Here is a 21,716-nt window from a genome sequence, read left to right as displayed (position 1 = left end):
TAGATAGATATAGAGGGGTGTCCATGGGGCGTGGGGGGGAGAGAGAGAATTTGTGATGAGTGATCCTTCTTGCTTCTTATAATCTCTGCCAATAACAACATTCCTGCTGAGGCGAGCAGGGCAGGCATGAAGAGGATCTCACCCCATGTGTATTGCATGTGTGCTGTTGTCCCCGCCCATGCCCCTGCCTCTGTGTCCTGGCGTAGAGGGGACTGAAGTCCAGCAGTTGTGGAAGCCTGAGCCTCTGTTAAAAGAAACAAAGCATTTCCCAGAAATGAGGATAGGCACACTAACAAAGACGTGAAAGTGGGGGTGGGGGCGGAGCAATGGGACTGGGCTGGGCTGAACTCCAGGGAGTCCTGGTAGAAGTAAAAGCAAATAGGAAAGTTGCATTTGCTCCATGTGGGATAACGGCCAAACCCACAGTGAGCCAAGCCAGTGCTGGGTTAGTTTCACTTTTGCCTAGCAAAGGCTGCCAAGTGGATATGAACATAAACAGTGTGTAGGAAAGGGGTCAGGTACCAGGGGGATAACTTTGTGGGGCAGGCTGGGTTTAGGGGAAATATTAGGGTCCAAACAGGGAGCTTTCAACTTAAGAGGGCAGTGGAGGGCAACAAAAATGATCAGGGGGCTGGGGCACATGACTTGCAAGGAGAGGCTGGGGGAACTGGGATTGTTAATCTGCAGAAGAGAAGAATGAGGGGAGATTTGATAGCTGTTTTCAACTACCTGAAGGGGGGGCGTTCCAAAGAGGATGGATCTAGACTGTTCTCGGTGGTAGCAGATGACAGAACGAGGCGCAATGGTCTCAAGTTGCAGTGGGGGAGGTTTAGGTTGGATATTAGGAAAAACTTTTTCACTAGGAGAGTGGTGAAGCACTGGAATCGGTTACCTAGGGAGGTGGTGGAATCTCCATCCTTAGAGGTTTTTAAGGTCAGGCTTGACAAAGCCCTGGCTGGGATGATTTAGTTGGTGTTGGTCCTACTTTGAGCAGGGGTTTGGACTAGATGACCTCCTGAGGTCCCTTCCAACCCTGATATTCTATGATTCTTTGACACGTCCGTGTGTGCTTCTGTTGTGGCGAGCCAGGTCCCTTCGTCTCCACCTGCCTGGCCCAAAGGCTGAGCCGAAAGGTTCTGGAGGACAAGCCAGCCCAGTCCTGGTCTGAGCTGGGCACAAAGGCAAGGCATAACCAGTCATGAGCTGCCAAAAACTGAAGAACCGGTTCCTTCAGTCGCTCCGGGTCTTCAGCAGCACTTCGGTGGCGGGCCCTTCACTCACTCCGGGTCTTCGGCGGCACTGAAGTACCTGCCGCATGAGTGAAAATTTTAAAAAAAGGGATTCTCAGCCAGGGGAGCCTCCCCAGCTGGGAGCTCAGGTGGGCCAGACAGGATGGTCCTGCGGGCCGGATGTGGCCTGTGGGCCAGAGTTTGCCCACCCCTTTAACAACCGGTTCTAAACCAGCTTCAAAATTTAACAACCGGTTCGCATGAACTGGTGCGAACCGGCTCCAGCTCACCACTGGGCATAACCCTGAGTCCCAAAGACAAGTCCTGACAGGGACAAGCATCAGATCCTGCCAGCTGGGGCCACAACTCCAAGTGCCTGTCCTAGCCTCATTTCCCTCTGATTCTGGGTATCTCCTGCCCACCTGTCACAACGCCCTCATTCACTGGCAGGAGTCACGGGTCTCTTTTCCCTCAGGGTTCTGTCAGCAGCACTGCTGGGCTCTGATGGATGGGGAACAGCTGGAAGAAACCCAAGCCCCATGGCAGGTCGCGATTGGCACAGCAGGGATGGTTGAGGATCCCACTCCCCACCAAATACAGTGATTTTGCTGATGTATTTGAAAAGAGAAATGCAGACTCCGTACTTCCCCATGGGACCATAATGGTCCTATAGCCTTACAGCCCGGGGCAACATCCCGTCCAGCTGGCTTTATGCCATGGCTGTATCTGAGCTAGCTAATGTATGCCTCCAGGAGAATTTGGCCAAAGGTTTCACGTGCAAATCCACTTCCCCTGCTGGGCCCCTGGAAAGATGGCAGCCTCTGTCTCTGTGTAGACTACTGGCCTTTGAACCAGATCACAGCTAGAAAGTGGTACCCACTGTCCCTAATACCGCAGACCTGTTGGATCAAGCCGCTCCTCGGATATTCACAAAGCTAGACCTTTGGGGGCACATGCCCTTGTGTGCATGAGGGCCAGAGCTGAGTGGAAGACCGCCTTTCGGCCACTGGGAACATTTAGTGATGCCATTCGGCCCGACAAATAACCGCTCCGTTGCAGCACTTCATTCATGACGTGTTTCAGGACATCCTACATCAATACAAAGTCGTGTACCTAAGATGATATATTTATTCCTTCAGACAATCCCAAACAGCACCCAACTCATGGTCGAGCTGTCCCAGAGAGGCTTTGCCAACATGGGTTGTAGCCTTCGGCTGTGTTTCCACTGACTTCCTGGCTTCAGTCTGTCCCCGGCAGGGATCAAGTTGGATCCAGAAACGATAAAGGCAGTCCGCGATTGGGCAGAACATCCACAAACGTCAGCATTTTCTGGGCTTCACAGATTTCTACCTCCAGTTCATCTGCGTTCTCTGGCAGAATGCTCTTGCCCCTCATTGCTCCATAAGCACCCCCCGTTCAGCAGGACTCTGGAAGCCCAATGCACCTTTGAGCACCTCAAACTTGCATTTACAGCTGCCTCCATACTAGCCCACCTGCTTCCACATGAGCCTTCAATGGGAAACAAATGTCTCCAATGTGGCAGTTGGAGCAGTGATCCCCTGGGGCATCCATGTGCCTTTGGGCAGTGCGTGAAGCCCCCGCTTCAGGGAAGCTAGTCCCTCCCCCATTGCTTTCACACACACCCCCATTGGAGGCCCGAGCCCCCCACCGTGGCCGAAGGTGCCCCACCTCAGTCAGCACGAGTCCCAGCCCGCCGGCTGGCCTGGTCGCTGGCCCTCGGCCACCCCAGCCCAAGTGCCGGGTGGCCCCAGCCCGGGCTGGCTGGGGGCCTGAATACCAGGTGACCCTTGCTCTGGAGCACCAGGCGACCAGAGCGTGGGGCAGTCCCAGCCCTGGAGCGCTGGGTGGACCCATCGCTGGGCAACCGCAGCCCCAGAGCGCCGACCAGTCCGAGCACCGGCCAGCCATCTCACTAGACTTCATCATGGTACTACCTGGGTAACCAAACATCTTAACTATCATCAGTCACCTCACGAAGATGGTCCACGTCGTGCCCTGCCCCCAGTTACCTTCCTCCGAGGAGACTGCCCACTGTGGGTAAACCAGGTTGTCCGCCTCCATGGACTCTCTGAGCCCATTGTTTCTGACCATGGTGCTCAATTCATCTCTCACTTCTGGAGGGAGGCTCTCCAATTGTTGGAGTTGTTCCATTCCATTGGAATGACTGGTCCTCGCTGTTCTTCTATGCAGAGTTCTCATAAAATAACACGGAACACTCCTCTACAGGTGAACTACATCTTCCACTTCTGATCTCACCCTGAACTGCCCACACCCTCCCCTAACCCAGCTGTTTTGGAATGGGCACAATTGATCCATCGTACCCAGGGGGAGCTAATGACCTGCCTGGAGGAAGCAAAACAGGACTACAAGCGGTATGTGGACCAACAACAACAGAAAGGTCCCGACATTCTGTAGGCCAGAAAGTATGGCTCTCAGCAAAGCATCTCTGTATCGACAGACCACCCCATAAACTTGATCACCAATTCCTCAGCCCATATCGAATCTGCCAACTGATTGATCCTGTCGCTTTTGAACTCCACCTGTCTCGTTCTCTCAGAATCCACCTGGTATTTCATGTGTCCCTACTGAAGCCATATGTGACCAACCCCTTTCCCCGCTGGACCCAGCCACCCCCCACACCTGTGCACGTTCAGGACTATGATGAGTATATGGACCACAAAATCCTCAATTCTAAAACGAAGCAGGGTAAGCTGTGGTATTTGATTGGAGGATTACAGGGCTAAGGAGCGATCCTGGGAGCCTGCTGAAAATGTTCCTGCTCCCAAACTTGTAAAAACCTTTCATGAGAACCCACATTTATTGCTGCCCTAGGGATGGGGGTAATGTGATGCCCCGGGTCTTGAACCCATGCCTGCATGTGCCCAGATAACTGCCATATCCTGGCCTCCACCCAATCTCTGCTGAGAAGTCCTTAGGATGAGAGTCTCAGCCAAGGCACCACCCACAGGAGCCATGATTGGAGGATCACCCAGTTCCACTGATTGGTCCAACTACGCTGCATTGGATCCTGCTTGTACCTGCCTGCTGCACCCACCCCTGTTCTGGATTCACTGCTCCTGCCTTCACTCCTATTCCCATCGTGTTCCTGCCCTGTGCCTGATCCCTGATCCTCGCCTCTCCTCCAGCTCCTTTCCTCAGTTCCACCCTCAGTTACCAGTCCCGGCTCCAACCCGGCCTCCGACTTCTGAGCCCGGCTCTGAACCTCGGCTTCAATCTCTGACTCTGGCTTGGCCCCGGCTCTGGTAATTGGCAGTTGTCTCTGGTGCTGACGCACGGCTTTGCTCTGTCACCAGACCTGACTTCTGGGCCAGACCACCTGCTCCCAGAATCAGACCTTCCCTCTTACGATGCTGCAGGGTCATAGGCAGTGGGCCAGAACCCTCTTTCCTGGACAGGGCATCTGGTAGTACATTTTCCTTCCCCTTAATACGCACAATTTCTATGCCATGTTCTTGGAGCGTTTGGAATCAGTGCCCTTGGTTCTGTGTAACCAAATGAACGGGAAGTGGTCGGATAATACACTGAATTTCCTGTTTAAGAGCAAGGGCCTTAATTGTTTGATTACCCACATAATGGCATAACTCTCTTTCTATGGCAGAGTAATTCTCCTACGTTCTTAACTTCCAGACGCTCAGACCCTTACGATGGATAATGCAGCAGGAAAGGCAGGGTGAGTGAAGAAATGCAAGCTCACCAAGTAGCCGTTGGCAGAGCCGTCATATACAGACTGTGGTCGTGAATTTACGTGTTTGTGTAGCTATAAACCTGTGCTCATAATTCATCCTGCAATATTTAGCTTCATCTCACAGCCAGGCAGGGAGGGGCTGCGTCCCCAACCAGGTGAGACTAGACCCAGGCATTCAGCCTTGCACAACTCAGGAAAAGGTGTGATGTGGACGGCCCCTTCGAGCCCCAGGCTACTGTAAAAGCTGCTGCACAGTCGGTAAAGGGGGTGGGAACAGACTCTGTAAAGAAACGCCGGGTGGTCTCTGAATCATAGAATCATAGAAGATCAGGGTTGGAAGGGACCTCAGGAGGTCATCTAGTCCAACCCCCTGCTCAAAGCAGGACCAATCCCCAACTAATCATCCCAGCCAGGGCTTTGTCAAGCCTGACCTTAAAAACTTCTAAGGAAGGGGATTCCACCCCCTCCCTAGGTAACACATTCCAGTGTTTCACCACCCTCCTAGCGAAAAAGTTTTTCCTAATATCCAAATAAACCCCCCCACAATAGTTTACCTGTCTGGAAAGAGGCAGAAGCAGAGCCCGCCCCCCCCCGCCATCACAGGGATTTTTCCATGGACTGGAGGCTATGGGCTAGTCCTGGTTGCTCCAGAAGTGACCAGTAGTGCCCCTGCCTGCAGATCGTGGACACCAGAAGCTCCAGAGCACAACCCCAGTGCAGAGCCTGATCGCCGAGGCTGCCTGCGTTTCTGGGGGGAAAGTCCCTGGAGCAGGATCCTGATCACCGTGAGATCAGCTCCCAGCGGTTGGAGCGCAGCTGGAGGCAGGAAAATCCTTTCTGTGCCTCCATTGGCCATCCGTCAGCTCTGGGCACGAAGCCAGCTGGTGTTCCGTTTAAAATGAATATTGGAAATACGCAAAGCAAAACCAGTCATACCATGTGACAATGAGAGTGTCTGTTGCTCACTCACTGGGGGTGTAACATGATCACCACCCACAGCTCGTATAAAAACGAGTCTGGCAGGCATGAGGGCTGGCACTGCACGGCAGGAGCTCCTGGTCCCTCTTGAGGTGAGAGGACAGAAGCAGACTTTCCAGGCTGCCTGAGCACGTGAAGAGAAGCCTCACCCAGCCTGCAATGGGGAGCTGTTTAAACCGGCCGCAAGGTAAGAGGGAACGATCCTGACACACTGCATGGTCCTGTCCCCCGGGGGGAGAGGGCTGCAGTTGCCCGCGGTACAGCAAGGGAGCACCTGCATGGGCAGGCGGAGGATGGAAAGTGATGGGTGAAATGCCAAGGTGTAGACTGCAACCTGGCTCTTGAGCTAAATGCCAGCATTTGGGATCCGAGTTCAGCCCTGTCTCAGAGGAAGGATCGAGCTGTGGAGAGTGGATGTGCGATATACCCTGATCATATCACATCCTGGGGCTGCCCCAGCCTGCCAGGTGCTATTTGTAGACGGGCTTTATCTGCTCCCCCGTACCATAGTAACCTCCCAGGTATCCTCTCTTGTGGGGTGAGCTGGAGCAGGGACCGAGCACAGAGAGACGACAGGTTTGTCCACCCGCTGCATTCGTCCGCTGTAAATTCGAGTGCGTGTGTGACTGGCCCATATGGACACTGCTCAAGCAGGCCGACAGAGCCCTGTTTGCAGGGCTGGAGTAACACACACCAGAGAACTTTCCGGGTGTGCAGCAGGCTAGAACCAACAAACCATCCTTCACCTGCCTTTCCTTACAGCTGGTGGACCCTCTGCTTTAGCTCCAGGAGCAGGGGCTGGCGCTGAAGATTACATATGAGTTACTGAGCTCTGTATGCCTGTAGCCGTAGCTCATTGCAGAAGGACAGATAGAAATAAGCTGTTGTGTGTATTGCCCATTTTAGACATGGAGACAGTGGGCTAAGTGACTTGCCCAAGGTCAACCAGCAAGTCAGTGGCAGAGCCGGGAATAGAGCTCAGGAGTCCTGACGCCTAGAAACAGCAAAACTGTCACGCTGGAGCAGACCTGCGCAGTGTCCTGCCACTGCAGTCTGTCCATGTACAGATCTGCGACCCTCCCGCTCCTCTCTTACGTGAGGGATGAAGGAGTTGACAGTGGAGAAACGTACCATCACCGTGCCTCTGAGTTAACCACTCACAGAGGTGAATGGGGCAGCTCAGAGCTCCCAGAGCTGTTGTCCCAGTGACGCTGGGTTCACATTGCTGAGGGTTTCTTTGCAGCCAGGGGCTGAGGGTTTTAAGCTAGCGCGAGGGGCCAGTGCACCGTCCCGCTGCGCCCCAACCCCGCTGAGCCTTGGCTGCAAGTGATGGCTTTGCCAAGCTAGCGTGTGGAGGAAGGGATGGCTGGAGCTCCCGGGCTGTAAATGAGCAATAACTCACCTCCAAAAAGAGCTGGCTGATCCTGTGCTCTGCCACAGACACCATGTGCGACCCGGGCAAGTCACTTAGCGGCTTGGTGCCTCGGTTGCCGTTAGTACCTGGGGCTCATTGCCCTGCCGCCCACGCATGTGTATGGATGTGTCACAGACTGGGCGGTGCTGAGGTCCTGTGGTGCTGGGGGCAGAGCGATACCCAAGACAGGTAGCTCACCCTGAAGATGGGCGTGGAGAAGCCATGACTCCCTCCCCAGAGCACTGTAAACTGGCTTGAACAGAATCCTAGACTCACAGGGCTGGAAGGGACCTCGAGAGGTCGTCTAGTCCAGTCCCCGGCATTCGTGGCAGGGCTAAGTATTCTCTAGACCATCCCTGACAGGGGTTTGTCCGACCTGCTCTTAACAATCCCCAGTGATGGAGATTCCACAACCTCCCCGGGCCATTTATTCCAGGGTTTAACCACCCTGACCCTTGGGAAGTTTTTCCTAATGTCCAACCTAAACCGCCCTTACTGCAACTTAAGCCCATTGCTGCTTGTCCTGTCCTCAGAGGTTAAGAAGAACCATTTTTCTCCCTCCTCCTTCCCAAGTGGAGTACTTTGCATTTGTCCTTATTGAAATTCATCCTATTTACTTCAGCTCATTTCTCCAGTTTGTCCAGTTCATTTTGAATTATAATCTATTCTCCAAAGCACTTGCAACCCCCCCCAGCTTGGTATCGTCAGCAAGCTTTACAAGCGTACGTTCTATGCCATTATCTAAATCACTGATGAAGAGACTGAACAGAACCGGACCCAGAACTGATCCCTGCGGGACCCAGGGCCCTCCTACCCATACGCAAAGTATGCAGCTGCGTAGGGCACCAGGAAATATGGGGCACCAAATTTCCGGGTGCCTTACACACCTGCGTGCTGCTCCAGCCCCAGCTCCGCCTCTTCCCCATGGCCCCGCCCCTGCTCCACCCCAGCCCTGCTCCCGCTCCACTCCTTCCCCAAAGCCCCGCCCCTGCTCTGCCCCCACCCCGCCTCTTCCCACCCCTCCCTGCCCCTGCTTCACCCCCACACCCCTGAGAACTGCAGCAGGGCTGGGCCTGCACTCACCGGCGGCGGGAAGTGCAGGGACCCGGCCCCAGCCACGCCACCTGGGAGTGCTGGGGGGTGGCTCCCCCATGCCCCCCAAGCCAACCCTGCCCCCCCGTGGAGGCCTGTGGCCCCACACCCCCTCCCCCGCAATGGGGGCTGCGTAGGGCCCCAGAATAGCTAGGAATGGCCCTGGCAGGACCCGCTCGTTACGCTCTTCCAGCATGACTGTGAACCACTGAGAACTACTCTCTGGGAACGGTTTTCCAATCAGTGTTACGCCCACCGTCTAGTAGCTCCATCTAGGCCTGAGCAAACAATCAGGGAGTTTACAGGTACGCAGCCCCCGTGCAAACCCGGGCAGTGGTTGGTGGTGTGGACCCCAGCCGAGGGGGGTGGGCTGGGGAAGGAGGAATCTGACGGGAAGGGAGGAGGGGGCTGCCAGGCAGGTGTGGCCAAGGAGCCGGGGGCAAAGCTAGGAGGTGGCAGGTGTGAAGCCAAGGGGCCCGATCCTGCTCTGAGGTGTCAGTCCAGAGTCATTCCAGGGGGGATTACACTGTGCAGAGGAGCAGGGAGTCTGGGCCCAGACTGGAGGAAGAAGAGCAGCCAGCTGCCCAGGCACCGTTAGGCACACACCCTCGCCTGAGTGGGCGAAGCCGGGGGGAGCCCTGAAATCTGGCTAAACAGGCGTTCTGTGCATGTGGGCGAAGGCCACCTTTCCTCGGAAAGGCCCCAGGGGCCTTGGCCTCGCTACGGGCAGAAGGAATTGCCCGAAATGGCATGGAAGCCCTTCGATTTGACAGATTTCACATTGGCCAGCACATGGGGCCAGGTGAGAGATGGGCCTTCCAGCCAGACCACTGCGAGCTACGCTAACGTCAGTCGCTACGTGACAGCAGCTCCTCGTGGCCCACAGCAAAGGGTCAGGTTTGGGGGCTCATTATGCGGTGTGCTGGGCAGCCCTGACATAGGCCGGATCTGCACCTGGGGTGGTATGGGTAACATTGTAAAAAGCACCTAGCCAATGTTGGAGAGCCGGTCCCATTTTCAGAAGCAGTGGAGTCAATTAGGGTCAGATTTCCAAGGGGGTTTAGGCCCCTATAGATGCAGTTTAGCGCCTGCAGGGGTTCGCAAAGCACCTGGCTCTCAATGAAATTCAGGCGAGATGGGAGCCTAGGCACTTTTGAACAACTCACAAGGCCCCTATTTGCATGTTAGGCACCTAAATGTGGTTAAAAATGTGGCCCTTAGGAGCCTAAATTTCACTGAAAGTCAATGGGACATAATTGTCCAAGCCCCTTCTGAAAATGGCTCCTAAATCACTAGGTGCTTTTTGCACAATGTGACATGGATGGAGTGGCACCGATTTACACCAGCTGAGGATCTGGCACGTTGAGGAATGAGCCTTTCCCTACCGCAGAGACCTTGCACTCATGATAGAGCGATTCTCCTTCGCTCTCTCTCCTCAGCCCTGATCTGCAGCCCCTTCTGCACATGCCCCTCTGTGCTGACCAGTCCGAGACCATAGGGATGGCCACACTGTGTGGTGCTTTTATGACACAAATAGGATCTTCAGTGCTTGCTTTAGGTGCTCATTTAGGTACCAAACTAATTTCACTTGTGCCCTGGGTTGGGAGGAGACTGTCAGGCCATATCATAAAGCCCTGGCTATCTCTCTTTCCCTCACTCTGTTTCACTCTTCCTCATCCCTCTCTCCTCTTCCCTTCTCCCCAGAAGGAATCGCTAGACGGACTACAGTCCCCTCTCAACCCTGCCAGCACAGCCTAGTCCAGGCCAGGCTCCGGTGCTGGAGCAAGGTGGGGCTAGGAGACTTGTTCCTTCTAGAGCAGGGGTTCGGAGGCCCCCCTGCAAGATGCCATAAAAACGCCATACCCCCCCCCACCCCCCGCCACAACAGCTGTTTTTCTGCATAGCCAGTGGATTAACAGCTGTATTAAATGGATAGTTATACAGTTAAACACACACACACACATCTATAATCATAGAGTCATAGAAGATCAGGGTTGGAAGGGACCTCAGGAGGTATCTAGTCCAATCCCCTGCTCAGAGCAGGACCAACCCCAACTAAATCATCCCAGCCAGGGCTTTGTCAAGCCTGACCTTAAAAACCTCTAAGGATGGAGATTCCACCACCTCCCTAGGTAACGCATTCCAGGGCTTCACCACCCTCCTAGTGAAATAGTGTTTCCTAATATCCGTCCTAGACCTCCCCCACTGCAACTTGAGACCATTGCTCCTCGTTCTGTCGTCTGCCACCACTGAGAAAAGCCGAGCTCCATCCTCTTTGGAACCCCCTTTCAGGTAGTTGAAGGCTGCTATCAAATCCCCCCTCATTCTTCTCTTTCGCAGACCAAATAACCCCAGTTCCCTCAGCCTCCCCTCGTAAGTCATGGGCCCCGGCCCCCTGATCATTTTTGTTGCCCTCCCCTGGACTCTCTCCAATTTGGCCACATCCCTTCTGTAGTGGGGGGGTCCAAAACTGGGCGCAATACTCCAGGTGTGGCCTCACCAGTGCTGAATAGAGGGGAACAATCACTTCCCTCGATCTGCTGGCAGTGCTCCTACTAATGAAAGCCAGTATGCCATTGGCCTTCTTGGCAACAAGGGCAGACCGCTGACTCAGATCCAGCTTCTCATCCACTGTGATCCCCAGGTCCTTTTCTGCAGAACTGCTGTGACGAAGTGGGAACATTCTCAATGTTTTCTCTGAATACTGTGTGTGGGCCTGAGTTTCCCCTAGGCATTTCTTAAGTATCTAGGTGGTGGGATAAGGGGGTGTGATTGTTGCAGAGCCCTAGAGGGAACGTGTGATGCTGTCTGCACAGAGAATGGCCGACACCCTGTCTCCTGGCAACTAATGGACCTGGGCCCCTCTCCTGCAAGGTGGCAACTGAAGATGGTGGAGAACAAAGAGATCAGGTGGCCTCCTTGCCCAGGGAAAGAGACAAAGGCCAGAGGAGGGGCTGGAAGGGGTCTTAGTTTGGAGCTGGCTGGGGAAATGGAGGGAGGCCCAGAACCAGGGTCTGGGCTCCCTACCCCCCAAGATGGACCTGACTGAGGGGTTCCTGTTTTCTGTACCTACAAGCTCTGGTTTAGACTGTTCCTGTTGTCTAATAAACCTTCTGTTTTACTGGCTGGCTGAGAGTCATGGTGAATCGCAGGAAGTGGCGGGTGCAGGGCCCAGACTCTCCCACACTCCGTGACAACTGCTGCCGAGCCATTCGGACCCTAGTCTGTAGCGGTGCATGGGATTCTTCTGTCCTAAGTGCAGGACTCTGCACTTGTCCTTGTTGAACCTCATCAGATTTCTTTTGGCCCAATCCTCCAATTTGTCTAGGTCACTCTGGACCGTATCCCTCCCCTCCCCCAACCTTTGTGTCATCCGCGAACTTCCTGAGGGTGCAATCCATGCCATTCTCCAGGTCATTAATGAAGATGTTGAACAAAACTGACCCCAGGACCGACCCCTGGGGCACTCCACTTGATACCGGCTGCCAACTCGACTTTGAGCTGTTGATCACTACCCGTTGAGCCCGATGATCCAGCCAGCTTTCTATCCACCTTAGAGTCCATTCATCCAGCCCATACTTCTTTAACTTGCTGGCAAGAATACTGTGGGAGACTGTGTCAAAAGCTGTGCTAAAGTCAAGGTATATCACGTCCACACCGATTTCTCCATATCCACAGAGCCAGTTATCTCATCATAGAAGGCAATCAGGTTGGTCAGGCATGACTTGCCCTTGGTGAATCCATGCTGACTGTTCCTGATTACTTTCCTCTCCTCCAAGTGCTTCAAAATGGATTCCCTGAGGACATGCTCCATGATTTTTCCGGTGACTGAGGTGAGGCTGACTGGCCTGTAGTTCCCCAGATTCTCCTTCTTCCCTTTATTAAAAGATGGGCACTACATTAGCCTTTTTCCAAACATCCGGGACCTGTTCTGATTGCCATGAGTTTTCAAAGATAATGGCCAGTGGCTCTGCAATCACATCAGCCAACTCCCTCAGCATCCTCAGATGCAGCGCATCTGGCCCCATGGACTTGTGCATGTTCAGCTTTTCTAAATAGTCCTTAACCTGTTCTTGCACCACAGAGGGCTGGTCCCCTCCTCCCCATGCTGTGCTGCCCAGTGCAGCAGTCTGGGAGCTGACCTTGTCTGTGAAGACAGAGGCAAAACAAGCATTGAGTACTTCAGCTTTTTCCACATCATCTGTCACTGGGTTGCCTGCCCCATTCTGTAGCCACACTTTCCCTGACCTTCTTCTTGTTGCTAACATATCTGTAGAAACTCTTCTTGTTCCCCTTCACATCCCTTGCTTGCTGCAACTCCAGTTGTGTTTTGGCCTTCCTGATTACACCCCTGCAGGCTCGAGCAATATCTTTATACTCCTCCCTAGTCATCTGTTCAAGTTTCCACTTCTTGTAAGCTTCCTTTTTGTGTTTAAGCTCCCTGAAGATTTCACTGTTAAGCCAAGCTGATCGCCTGCCATATTTGCTATTATTTCTGCACATTGGGATGGTTTGTTCCTGTGCCCTCAATAAGGATTCTTTAAAATACAGCCAGTTCTCCTGGAGTCCTTTCCCCTTCATATTAGCCTCCCAGGGATCCTGCCCATCAGTTTTCCAAGGGAGTCAAAGTCTGCTTTTCTGAAGTCCAGGGTCCATATTCTGCTGCTCTCCTTTCTTCCTTGTGTCAGGATCCTGAACTCGACCATCTCATGGTCACTGCTGCCCAGGTTGCCACCCACATCTACTTCCCCTTCCAATTCTTCCCTGTTTGTGAGCAGTAAGTCAAGAGGAGCACGGCCCCTCGTTGGTTCCTTCAGCCCTTGCACCAGGAAGTTGTCCCCAACACTCTCCAAAAACTTCCTGGATAATATACAAAAGAAAAGGATAACATAGGTACAAAAATAAAAAACGGAACATTGTGTTCAAATATTAATATGCCTGAGCCTGGCTACCCGGGGCTGAAGCCCGAGCCCTGCCATGCAGGGCCCCTGTGGCATGGACACCTGGCCAATTACCCTGCTTGCTGCCCCCTGCTGAAGCCAATAGGTTTCAGTGTACCATTCAGGAAAATGAACACACTCTCTGGTTAAATAAAAAGCAATGTGTCCAAATAGCATGAGGTGAAACAGTTTTTATTTTTTCTACGCTCTCGGATTTATTTTGGGGGACCCCCCAAAACGTGCTCATGGCCCCCTGACCCCCCGGTTGAGACCCGCAGTGCTCGAGGGCTCTTTCACCAGGGCACGGGCCAGAATCTTTAAGGGGTGGGGAAGCAGGCAAAATCACAGACCGTTTGGCTGCCTGTCTGGCTAGCGTTCGCTTTGGCGCCCGTCACCGTCGTGTCTAAGGCTGGGATTTTCAGAAGGCCCGGCTCCCGCTGACAGCCGATGGGATTTTGGTGCCCGATTCCCTTTGGCCTTTGAAGACCCCAGCCTAAGGCTGTGGCTCCCCTAGAGCTTACAGGGGCACGGCTGTACCATGCAGCTGCGCTGCTCTAAGGTCTCTAGTGTAGCCGCTCTAAGCCGACGGGAGGGCGCTCTCCGGTGAGCTTAACCCTCCAGCCGCTGTTCGGTGGGAGGAGACGCTCCCCCGCCAACGCAACACTGTGCAGACGAGTGCTTAGGTCAGTGCAACGTACGTCGCACGGGTGGGGGGGCGGGTTATTCACACCCCTGGGGGACATAAGTTCAGCCACCACAGGCTATAGTGTAGGCAAAGCTGTAACATCTTTCTTCCTGCTCCCATGCCCCCTCCCGGCAGCTTAGCATCTGGGGAGGAAGCCGCATTTGTTTACATAGCTCGTGTGCCAGCTGGCTGCTGGGGAGCCCGTGAGCCACAAGAGCAGGCTGCAGATACGTTCTGGGGTTGTGACTAGCTGTCGCACCCCGTGATTGGCCAGATAGCAAGGGTGCTCAATCTGGACACTTTCTTTTTGTGGGGAGGAGAGGCCACAGTTGCCTGTATAAGACAAAGCCCCTAATATCGGTAGGTCTGGTCACCCTCCCCAGTGAGGCAATCAAACCTCTCCTGGTGAATGACCCTGACAGTGTCCCAGTGCGACAACCTTTCACTTTCTCACTGACTCAAAGTAAAATCCACGGTGAATTCAGACAAGCCACAAGGTTGTTTTCCCTCTCACCATGATTAGTATCTATGACTCAAGAGAGAGGACTCCTGGCCAAGGAGGAACAAGGGTTGCAGCTGGCCTACAGAGATAGTGCACAGGAGGGAGACGGGTTTTCCTTCCTCGGGATAAACAGCCTGGGAAAAGGATCGGATCAACACAGGGAATTCCAGCCTAGGAGATTGAATTCGCCTCTGAACCCAGGAGATGGGGCCCTTCCAGAGTAGGGCTAAGGGGGACCGAGGTATCAGCATGAGGAACGGCAGGACTGAGCTGACATGTGCTCAGGAGATGGTGTTGCGTTCGTGGCATGCTTAGGGATCCCTGATGCATCAAGGTGAAGAAGGCTGCGAGGGGAGGAACATGGGGAGTGGGTTCAAGAGGGGGTAGTCCCTGAGGGCAGAGGACCCTGCTGGCATTGGTGGGTGGTGTTTGGAAATGGGCAGATCAGCCAGTTCTTGGCATGGTCCCTTCTGCTTGGTGGCTTGGGGAAGACAGTGCTGGGGTCAGGCTCTTGAAACCCCACAAGAAGACGGGCCCAAGTCTACCCTGAACTTGATGGTGGGAGCAAGATACGGGCCCTGCGGTTCAGCGGCAGAGCAGCGCAGGGAGGAGGCCGGTCTCTACAGATAAGGGGGGGGTCTGCTCTCAGGGGTTCTCAGCCTCTCCCAGACCCTTCCCCCATCTCGCCAGAACCCCCCTCCATTTAACAGTCCGGGAAGGGCAAGGTGCCTGTGACCCCCTGCAAACACTGTGTGGGCGTAGCCCCACTGCGGTCAGCGGGGGGCCACGGTGTCACACTGGAGCCTACTCTCCAGCACTCTCCCCACAACCCTGGGGGGCCTGTGGCAGGGGGCAGAGGGCACTGGTTAGATGGGGCTGCAGATGCTTGGCCCGGCAGGACTGGGCACCGAACATCTAGCAGCTGCGCGAAGCATCACTAGTGCATTCCTTCCTCCACAGGCGTGGAGAGTAGTGACGGGGACGCCTCCCAGCCCATCTTCTTCCACCCCTTCACCCACGGCTCCCAGGTCCTCCTGGATGAGTTCCACCACGTGGCTGAGCGGGCCAGCAGCTTCCATGACGGCATCGTCTTCACCAACCGGCCCATCCGGCTCCACGAGCAGGTGACGCTGAAGATCTTGAAGAAGGAGGCCAGTTGGTACGGGGGGCTGAGAGTGGGCTTCACAGCCATGGACCCCTCCAAGCTGGACCCCCGTCACCTGCCGCCATTTGCGTGCCCCGACCTGGTCAGGCAGGGGAAGACCTGGGCTGCAGTCCTGCCAGACCATTGCGTGGAGGAAGGCACCATCCTCACGTTCTGGGTGGACCAGAGAGGCAGAGTTTTCTTCTGCAGCCAGCAAGAGGCCCGGAGCATGTGCCTGCTGAGGGACGTCCCCGTGAGATGCTGTCTCTGGGCCGTCATTGATGTCTACGGGCAGACCAAGGCGGTCCAGCTTCTGGGTGAGCGTGCAGCAGCGCTGGGGGGCTGAGGCAGTGGGCTCACAGTCCACACGCATCCTGGGAGATGTTTCGTTCCCGCCTGCCAGGGCCGCAGGGGCCACCCCACACTGGGCGGGGGATTCACGGCAGCACAGGGAGGGAAGCCAGGGGATGACAGACATGGCGATGGCTGGCTGCCCTGCTTGGCTTAGGACAGGGGAGCTCTGCAAGGCACCGCTGCCCTTTGGAGTGTGGGCATAGAGAGGCAGAATGCCCTGCCCCGACTGCCCCACCTCACACCCCCCTGACTGCGGGGGCCACCCACACTGCCCCACCTCACACCCTCTGACCACGGGGACTCCCCACACTGCCCCACCTCAAACCCACTGAGTGTGGGGCTCCCCACACTGCCCCACCTCAAACCCTCTGAGTGTGGGGCCGCCCACACTGCCCCACCTCAAACCCACTGAGTGTGGGGCTCCCCACACTGCCCCACCTCAAACCCTCTGAGTGTGGGGCCGCCCACACTGCCCCACCTCAAACCCTCTGACTGCGGGGGCCGCCCACACTGCCCCACCTCCACCCTCTGACCGCGGGGGCCGCCCACACTGCCCCACCTCAAACCCACTGAGTGTGGGGGCTCCCCACACTGCCCCACCTCACACCCTCTGACTGCGGGGGCCGCCCACACTGCCCCACCTCACACCCTCTGACCGCGGGGGCCGCCCACACTGCCCCACCTCACACCCTCTGACCGCGGGGGCCGCCCACACTGCCCCACCTCACACCCTCTGACCGCGGGGGCCGCCCACACTGCCCCACCTCAAACCCTCTGACCGCGGGGGCCACCCACACTGCCCCACCTCACACCCCCCTGACCGCGGGGGCCGCCCACACTGCCCCACCTCACACCCCCTGACTGCAGGGGATTTCAGAGAAGGCCGAAGGATCTATGTGACCAGCTCCCCCTGAACCCTTGCCCCCCTAGCTAACCCCAGCCCATTTCCCATCTGCTGCCTGTGGTGGGGGTTCTCGGGGTAGGGTGGGTGTGAGGAGAGGGTGGGGATTCCCCGGGCTGCATGAACACCGATCTCCCTGGGAGCTGCGATCAGATTTCCTGACCCTCTGGGGCTTGGCACAGACGCCTGCCCTGGAGGGCCTGGCCTGGCCGCTCAGGGGGCTGTTGCAGGGTGGACTCTGGTCCCCTCATTCCCTCTGGGGGGTCCGTCAAGAGAGGTTTATATTAGTTGAGGCTGATCCTGGACTCTGTGTTTTCCTCTTCTAGATCTCACGAGGCCCTGGGGAGGCGTCGGTGAGCCCGCCCCTGTCCCCAGGCCATCACATCCTGCCATGCTTCATGGTCAGTGGCTGAAGGTGGCTCTTACCACCGGCTCCTTCTGCTCCATTTCCTCCTGGGGCATGGAGCCGACCTGGGAAGAACCGTGTCCCGACATACATGAGAATGGCCAGAGTGGCTCAGCCCAATGGTCCAGCCAGCCCAGGATCTCATTGCTGGGTGCTGTGCCCAGCCTGTGGGCAGCCTTCCTGAACAGAAGGCCCTGGTAGTCCTAGGAGCTCTGGCTGTCTGGGAGCACGGCCCATCTGTCCGTTCTGGAAGTCCCAGCAGAGACGGGCTTCCTCACCTCCACGGACCACTGAGGGTCGCCTGACACAGCCCCAGACTCAGGGTCGGAAGCGTGGCAGGTGCAGAGACACGGCTGGGACTGATGCCCAGCCGGCCGGGTTGCGAAAGGGGACAGCCCTCAGACAGGCTGTGTCCCGGGGTCAGCTGAGGGCGTGCCCACAAACTGCTTACAAAACCGCCGTCGCAGCGGTAGTGTCGGGGGGTCATTCCAAGGTGGAGGGGAGCTATCTCTGGTCCTAGCTCACGAGCGCCCCGGAGCTCCCGAGGGATGGGAGGGGTGGGCTCGGGCAGGACATTAGCCCAGCACATTTCTTGTTGGGCTCAGGGGAGGAAGCCTCGCCTGCCCCTTTAACGCCACGCTCCTGTCTCCCCAGCTCCGGCGTGCCGGGATTACAGCTCTCTCCCGGGAGGCTGCACGGAGGAGTGTGTCATTTGCTGCTCACACGAGGCCAACGCCCTGCTGCAGCCCTGCGGCCATGGCACCCTCTGCCACTGTTGTGCCCAGCAGGTCTTCCACAGCAACCGCCCTTGCCCCTTCTGTCGGGAGCAGCTACAGGACGTCGTCCCGGTCGTCCCAGCTCCTGGGACACGTCTGCCTGTTGGGAACCAACCATGGCCAGGAGGATGAATGGACGCAGGGGTGGGGGGGTTTCTGAAACCTGCCCCAGTGAAAGGTAGAGCTCCTCCCACCCCCCGCACAACCCTGCTGCTGGCTCCCCTTGCTGTGGGGGTCTGGGCCATGTCTCCTCTGCCCCCCTCACTCTGCGCCTTGCCCGGGTGATGACGCTCCCGTACTCTCCCTGGCTGGGCTGTTTCGCACAGAGCAGGGGAACTGGGGGCAGCCCCCATGACGAGGGACTCAGCCCAGCAGAAGCAAGGAAGGTGATGAGCCAAAATCAGCAGGCTCCCATTTCCTGTTTTTTCTCATGTATTCTGGGGACCAGCCCCTGAGCAATCTCTTGCCTTCTGTCCATGCCAGTGATGGGGGTTCAGATGCAGGGAGCCCAAACAACAGCCCAGCTCCAGACCCCAGCACTGGGCGAAGGGGGGGCTCAGATTTAGGTCTGAACTCCACAGCTCCGGCCTGTCTGTGGGGACAGGCACTCCCGGCCCCACCAGGCCCTTTCCTCTGCCCCCTGTTGCCCCGGGAGTGGGGTCGACACTGTTCCCTAGGGAGAGCAGGGACATGCCAGCCAGAAGGGGGAATGGAGCGGGGAGGCAGGGGCCCACGGGAAATGTTCCTGGGAGAATTAGTCTGCCCAGTTCATCCCCTGCCCGTGTAGATAGCCCTGCTGTCTGTAGTAATGTCTGGTGTCTGGAGAGAGGAGCTCTGTCTAACAGTGTAACTATGTAAATAGGCTGAAATGTGTGTAACGAGGTCTCAGTCCCTCCCATCAATGTGTAACTAGCTCCGTTGTACAGCTTGGCGTGTCTCACACACGTGCGCAAGGCAGCACCTCCCCCAATGAACTCAGCTTGCCTGCCGGGGGGGGCTGCTACATCACAGCCAAGTGGGCGGCTTTCGCTTACCCAGGAATTTGGGGCCAGGCCTGATGCCGAGTCCGCTGGAGTCAATGGGAGCCTTTCGATTTGTGCCGAGGGGCTTTCGATGAAGCCCTGAGTGACGGAGGCTCAGCGAGTGTCATGGAGATGGGCCTCGTCGAGGCAGACGGATCCAGGGCCAGATGGGGGCCTCCGGGCCCAGGAAGCTGGGATGAACTGAACCAGCAGCTGTTCTTAATGCAAGGGAATTCCTCCTACCTCGTGCAGCCAGGGGAGGGATGCCAGACCACAGGGGCCGGAGGATCCTGGGGGAGTGGAAAATGCCTGGACTTTCCTGCTGCTTTGGGGAGGGGAATTCCATGCACCACTCATGTGACCCTCACCCAGGGATGTGCGGGAGGGAGATGTGGACCTTTTCTTTACAGTCACCTTGGTGGCAAACTGCCCCACAAATGTCACTCAGTAGGGCCTGATCCTGGGTTCTATGCCAGCCTCTGCCAGTGGCCTGCTGGGTGACCTTGAGCAAGTCCCTCCTGCTCGCTGTGCCTCAGTTTCCCCATCTGTAAAACAGGAGTAATAGCACTAACCCCTTTTGTAAAGTGCTTTGAGATCTATGCTTGAGAAGTGCTAGCTGAGAGCTGGGTATGGTTTACTGTTGGCTTTGGATCAAGCACCATCATTTGGGATTAAAAGTAAAACAGTATGTAAAGCCCCTGGGCCAGATTCTGATCACAGTTACACCAGGGTAGATCCAGAGTGAAGACAACTCCCCATGCACAGCATGCCCCGGCCACTATGCCTTACCATCATGAGCTGGGCTGTGTGTTTCGGTGACTCCTTTGAAAATCCCACGCCTTAATCTTTAAAACCACCTGCATGCCAATGGGGAGAGGGGTGTGGCGTTCGCGTCCCTATGGACACGCTGCCAAAGGCTTGTCTGTTATTGTTAATAAACTGTATTTCTTATGGCCTGGCTCTCTCCAGGGATTTCTGTTTGTCTTCCATTCCAGCCACAGTGTGGCTAAGGCCCCAGAAGCTCCTCGGTTATGGGAGGTGTGGAATGGTTGCTGGGTTTGGTATTGTGAGTAGAGGTTTTGTTGTATGAGCAAGAGGAGGGGCTATTGGCCACATCAGATCCTGGGGGTCTGAGGCCAGAGGGGTCCAGTTTCCTTCTCCTTCTGCCTCTTTCCAGAGTTTGGGTCATTCCTTCCGAGGTTCTTTTTTGTTTTGAGACCATTTTTATACCAATAAAGCAAATGGGAGGAGCCAGTGTTGCGGAGTGACCCTACAACAACCAAAGAGGCTGGCCCAGCACCATCAGACTCGTGAACAGCATCGCTGACCCTGGCTGCTGCCAGAGCACTTGTCATCCCAGGCTTGGTCTACACCTAAAACGTAGGTCAACATAGGCATGAACCCCCCCCGAGAGATGTGCACCTCGGCATAGGCGGATTATCCAATGGGCCCACAGGAAATGGGCACCCCAGCCGAAACTGGAAGCCTGGAGACCTGGCAGAAGCCGCGAGGCAGTCAGGGGAAGCCCCAGTGCCCCGACCACGGTCCCCAGCAGAAGTGCGGGGCAGGCAGGGCAGGGTGCGGCCCCAGGGCCTGGATGAGCTCTCGCTCCCTGCCACCGCCTCAGGGCCATGGCAGGGGGACAGAGCTTCACCGGTCTTGGGGCCATGGACGGGGAGTGGGCAGAAAGGGCCGAATGGGGAGAGTCCGTGGGTGAAACGGGGACAGGGGGAAGGGGCAGAACAGAGGTGGGGGCCGCAGGTAGCAGGGGTCAGGCAGGGCCATGGTTCCGGCACCGGGGTCCCCCCCACTCGCTGCAGCCCAAGGCCCCAGGAGACTTTAATCCACCTCTGCACTGGTGTTGCTCGAGCTAGTTCTGCTCCTGGGGAGCTCGCCCAGCGACCGAGCGGGCGGATTCGTCACAGTGCCGGGAAACCTGCGGCCTTTGGTGGGGCAGGTGTCTACACTGCAGCTGCGTGGGTGCAGACACGGTGCCACCCTGCAAGGGCAGGGCTCTGGGCACTCTCCACACCCCAAGAGCAAGGGGCTCATCTCCAAGGGGCTTGTTCTGCCCCAGTGCAATCCTGACTGCGCTAGGGGTTTGCATGGGTGTGGCTGCAAACCGCGCAGACAAGGCCTAAATGCCGCGTTCACGTGAGACGGCGTGGAAGTGGACCGAGGGAGGCACCCGGCTGCAACTTCAGGGTCCCGCTGATTACGGACTCCTGAGCTGAGGACTGACTTCCTTCGGATCTCTCTCAAACCCTCCCCAAGAGGTGAGCCCTGATTGCTTAAACAAGAGCTGCATTCAATGCCTCTGTGCCTCTTCCCTGGGGCATGCAGGAGGCCCGTGCAGGGGATATCCCACTACTCATGCCCTCTGGCAGGCTGTGAGTAACCAATCCCCCATAAATCAGTCCCACAATCACCTGCACACAGGACTCTGGCCTAGAGGAAACACACAACACTGATCACCCTGTGACTTGGTTTCCTATTACCAGGACCCTTACTCCAGGAGGCTTTGAGTCAGAACCTCAGCTGCTGTA

At 56.3% G+C, this 21,716-nt stretch overlaps 1 protein-coding gene across 4 annotated transcripts; it reads left to right on the top strand.

The window, feature by feature from the left end:
* The first annotated feature begins 5,989 nt into the window (after positions 1-5,989).
* NEURL3 (neuralized E3 ubiquitin protein ligase 3) lies at positions 5,990-20,116 on the top strand. 4 transcript variants are annotated; one of them, XM_073324872.2, is made up of 5 exons: positions 5,990-6,121; positions 15,528-16,028; positions 17,293-17,367; positions 18,027-18,326; positions 19,075-20,116. In XM_073324872.2, exons 1-4 carry the CDS (start codon positions 6,094-6,096, stop codon positions 18,278-18,280), a joined length of 858 nt encoding a protein of 285 aa, XP_073180973.1. In that variant the 5' UTR covers positions 5,990-6,093; the 3' UTR covers positions 18,281-18,326; positions 19,075-20,116. The 4 variants fall into 4 exon arrangements, 3 of the variants coding, with proteins under 3 accessions (XP_073180973.1, XP_073180972.1, XP_073180974.1); XR_012156264.2 differs by lacking the exon at positions 19,075-20,116 and having other exon boundaries at positions 17,293-17,711; positions 18,027-18,074; XM_073324871.2 differs by having other exon boundaries at positions 18,027-20,116.
* The last annotated feature ends 1,600 nt before the right edge of the window (positions 20,117-21,716 follow it).

This window comes from Lepidochelys kempii, chromosome 26, assembly GCF_965140285.1.
Source record: "Lepidochelys kempii isolate rLepKem1 chromosome 26, rLepKem1.hap1, whole genome shotgun sequence".
In the NCBI taxonomy this organism is placed as follows: Eukaryota; Metazoa; Chordata; order Testudines; family Cheloniidae; genus Lepidochelys; species Lepidochelys kempii.
Note: the sequence above shows the minus strand (reverse complement) of the source record. Positions and strands in the feature narration are given on the sequence as shown.

Bases quoted from the DNA above. Each gene is read 5' to 3' on its own strand.
- NEURL3 (XM_073324872.2), top strand. From the start codon at position 6,094: ATGGGGAGCTGTTTAAACCGGCCGCAAG. The intron at 6,122-15,527 runs GTAAGAGGGAAC...CTTCCTCCACAG, and splicing joins CTGTTTAAACCGGCCGCAAG to GCGTGGAGAGTAGTGACGGG. The intron at 17,368-18,026 runs GTCAGTGGCTGA...CTGTCTCCCCAG, and splicing joins ACATCCTGCCATGCTTCATG to CTCCGGCGTGCCGGGATTAC.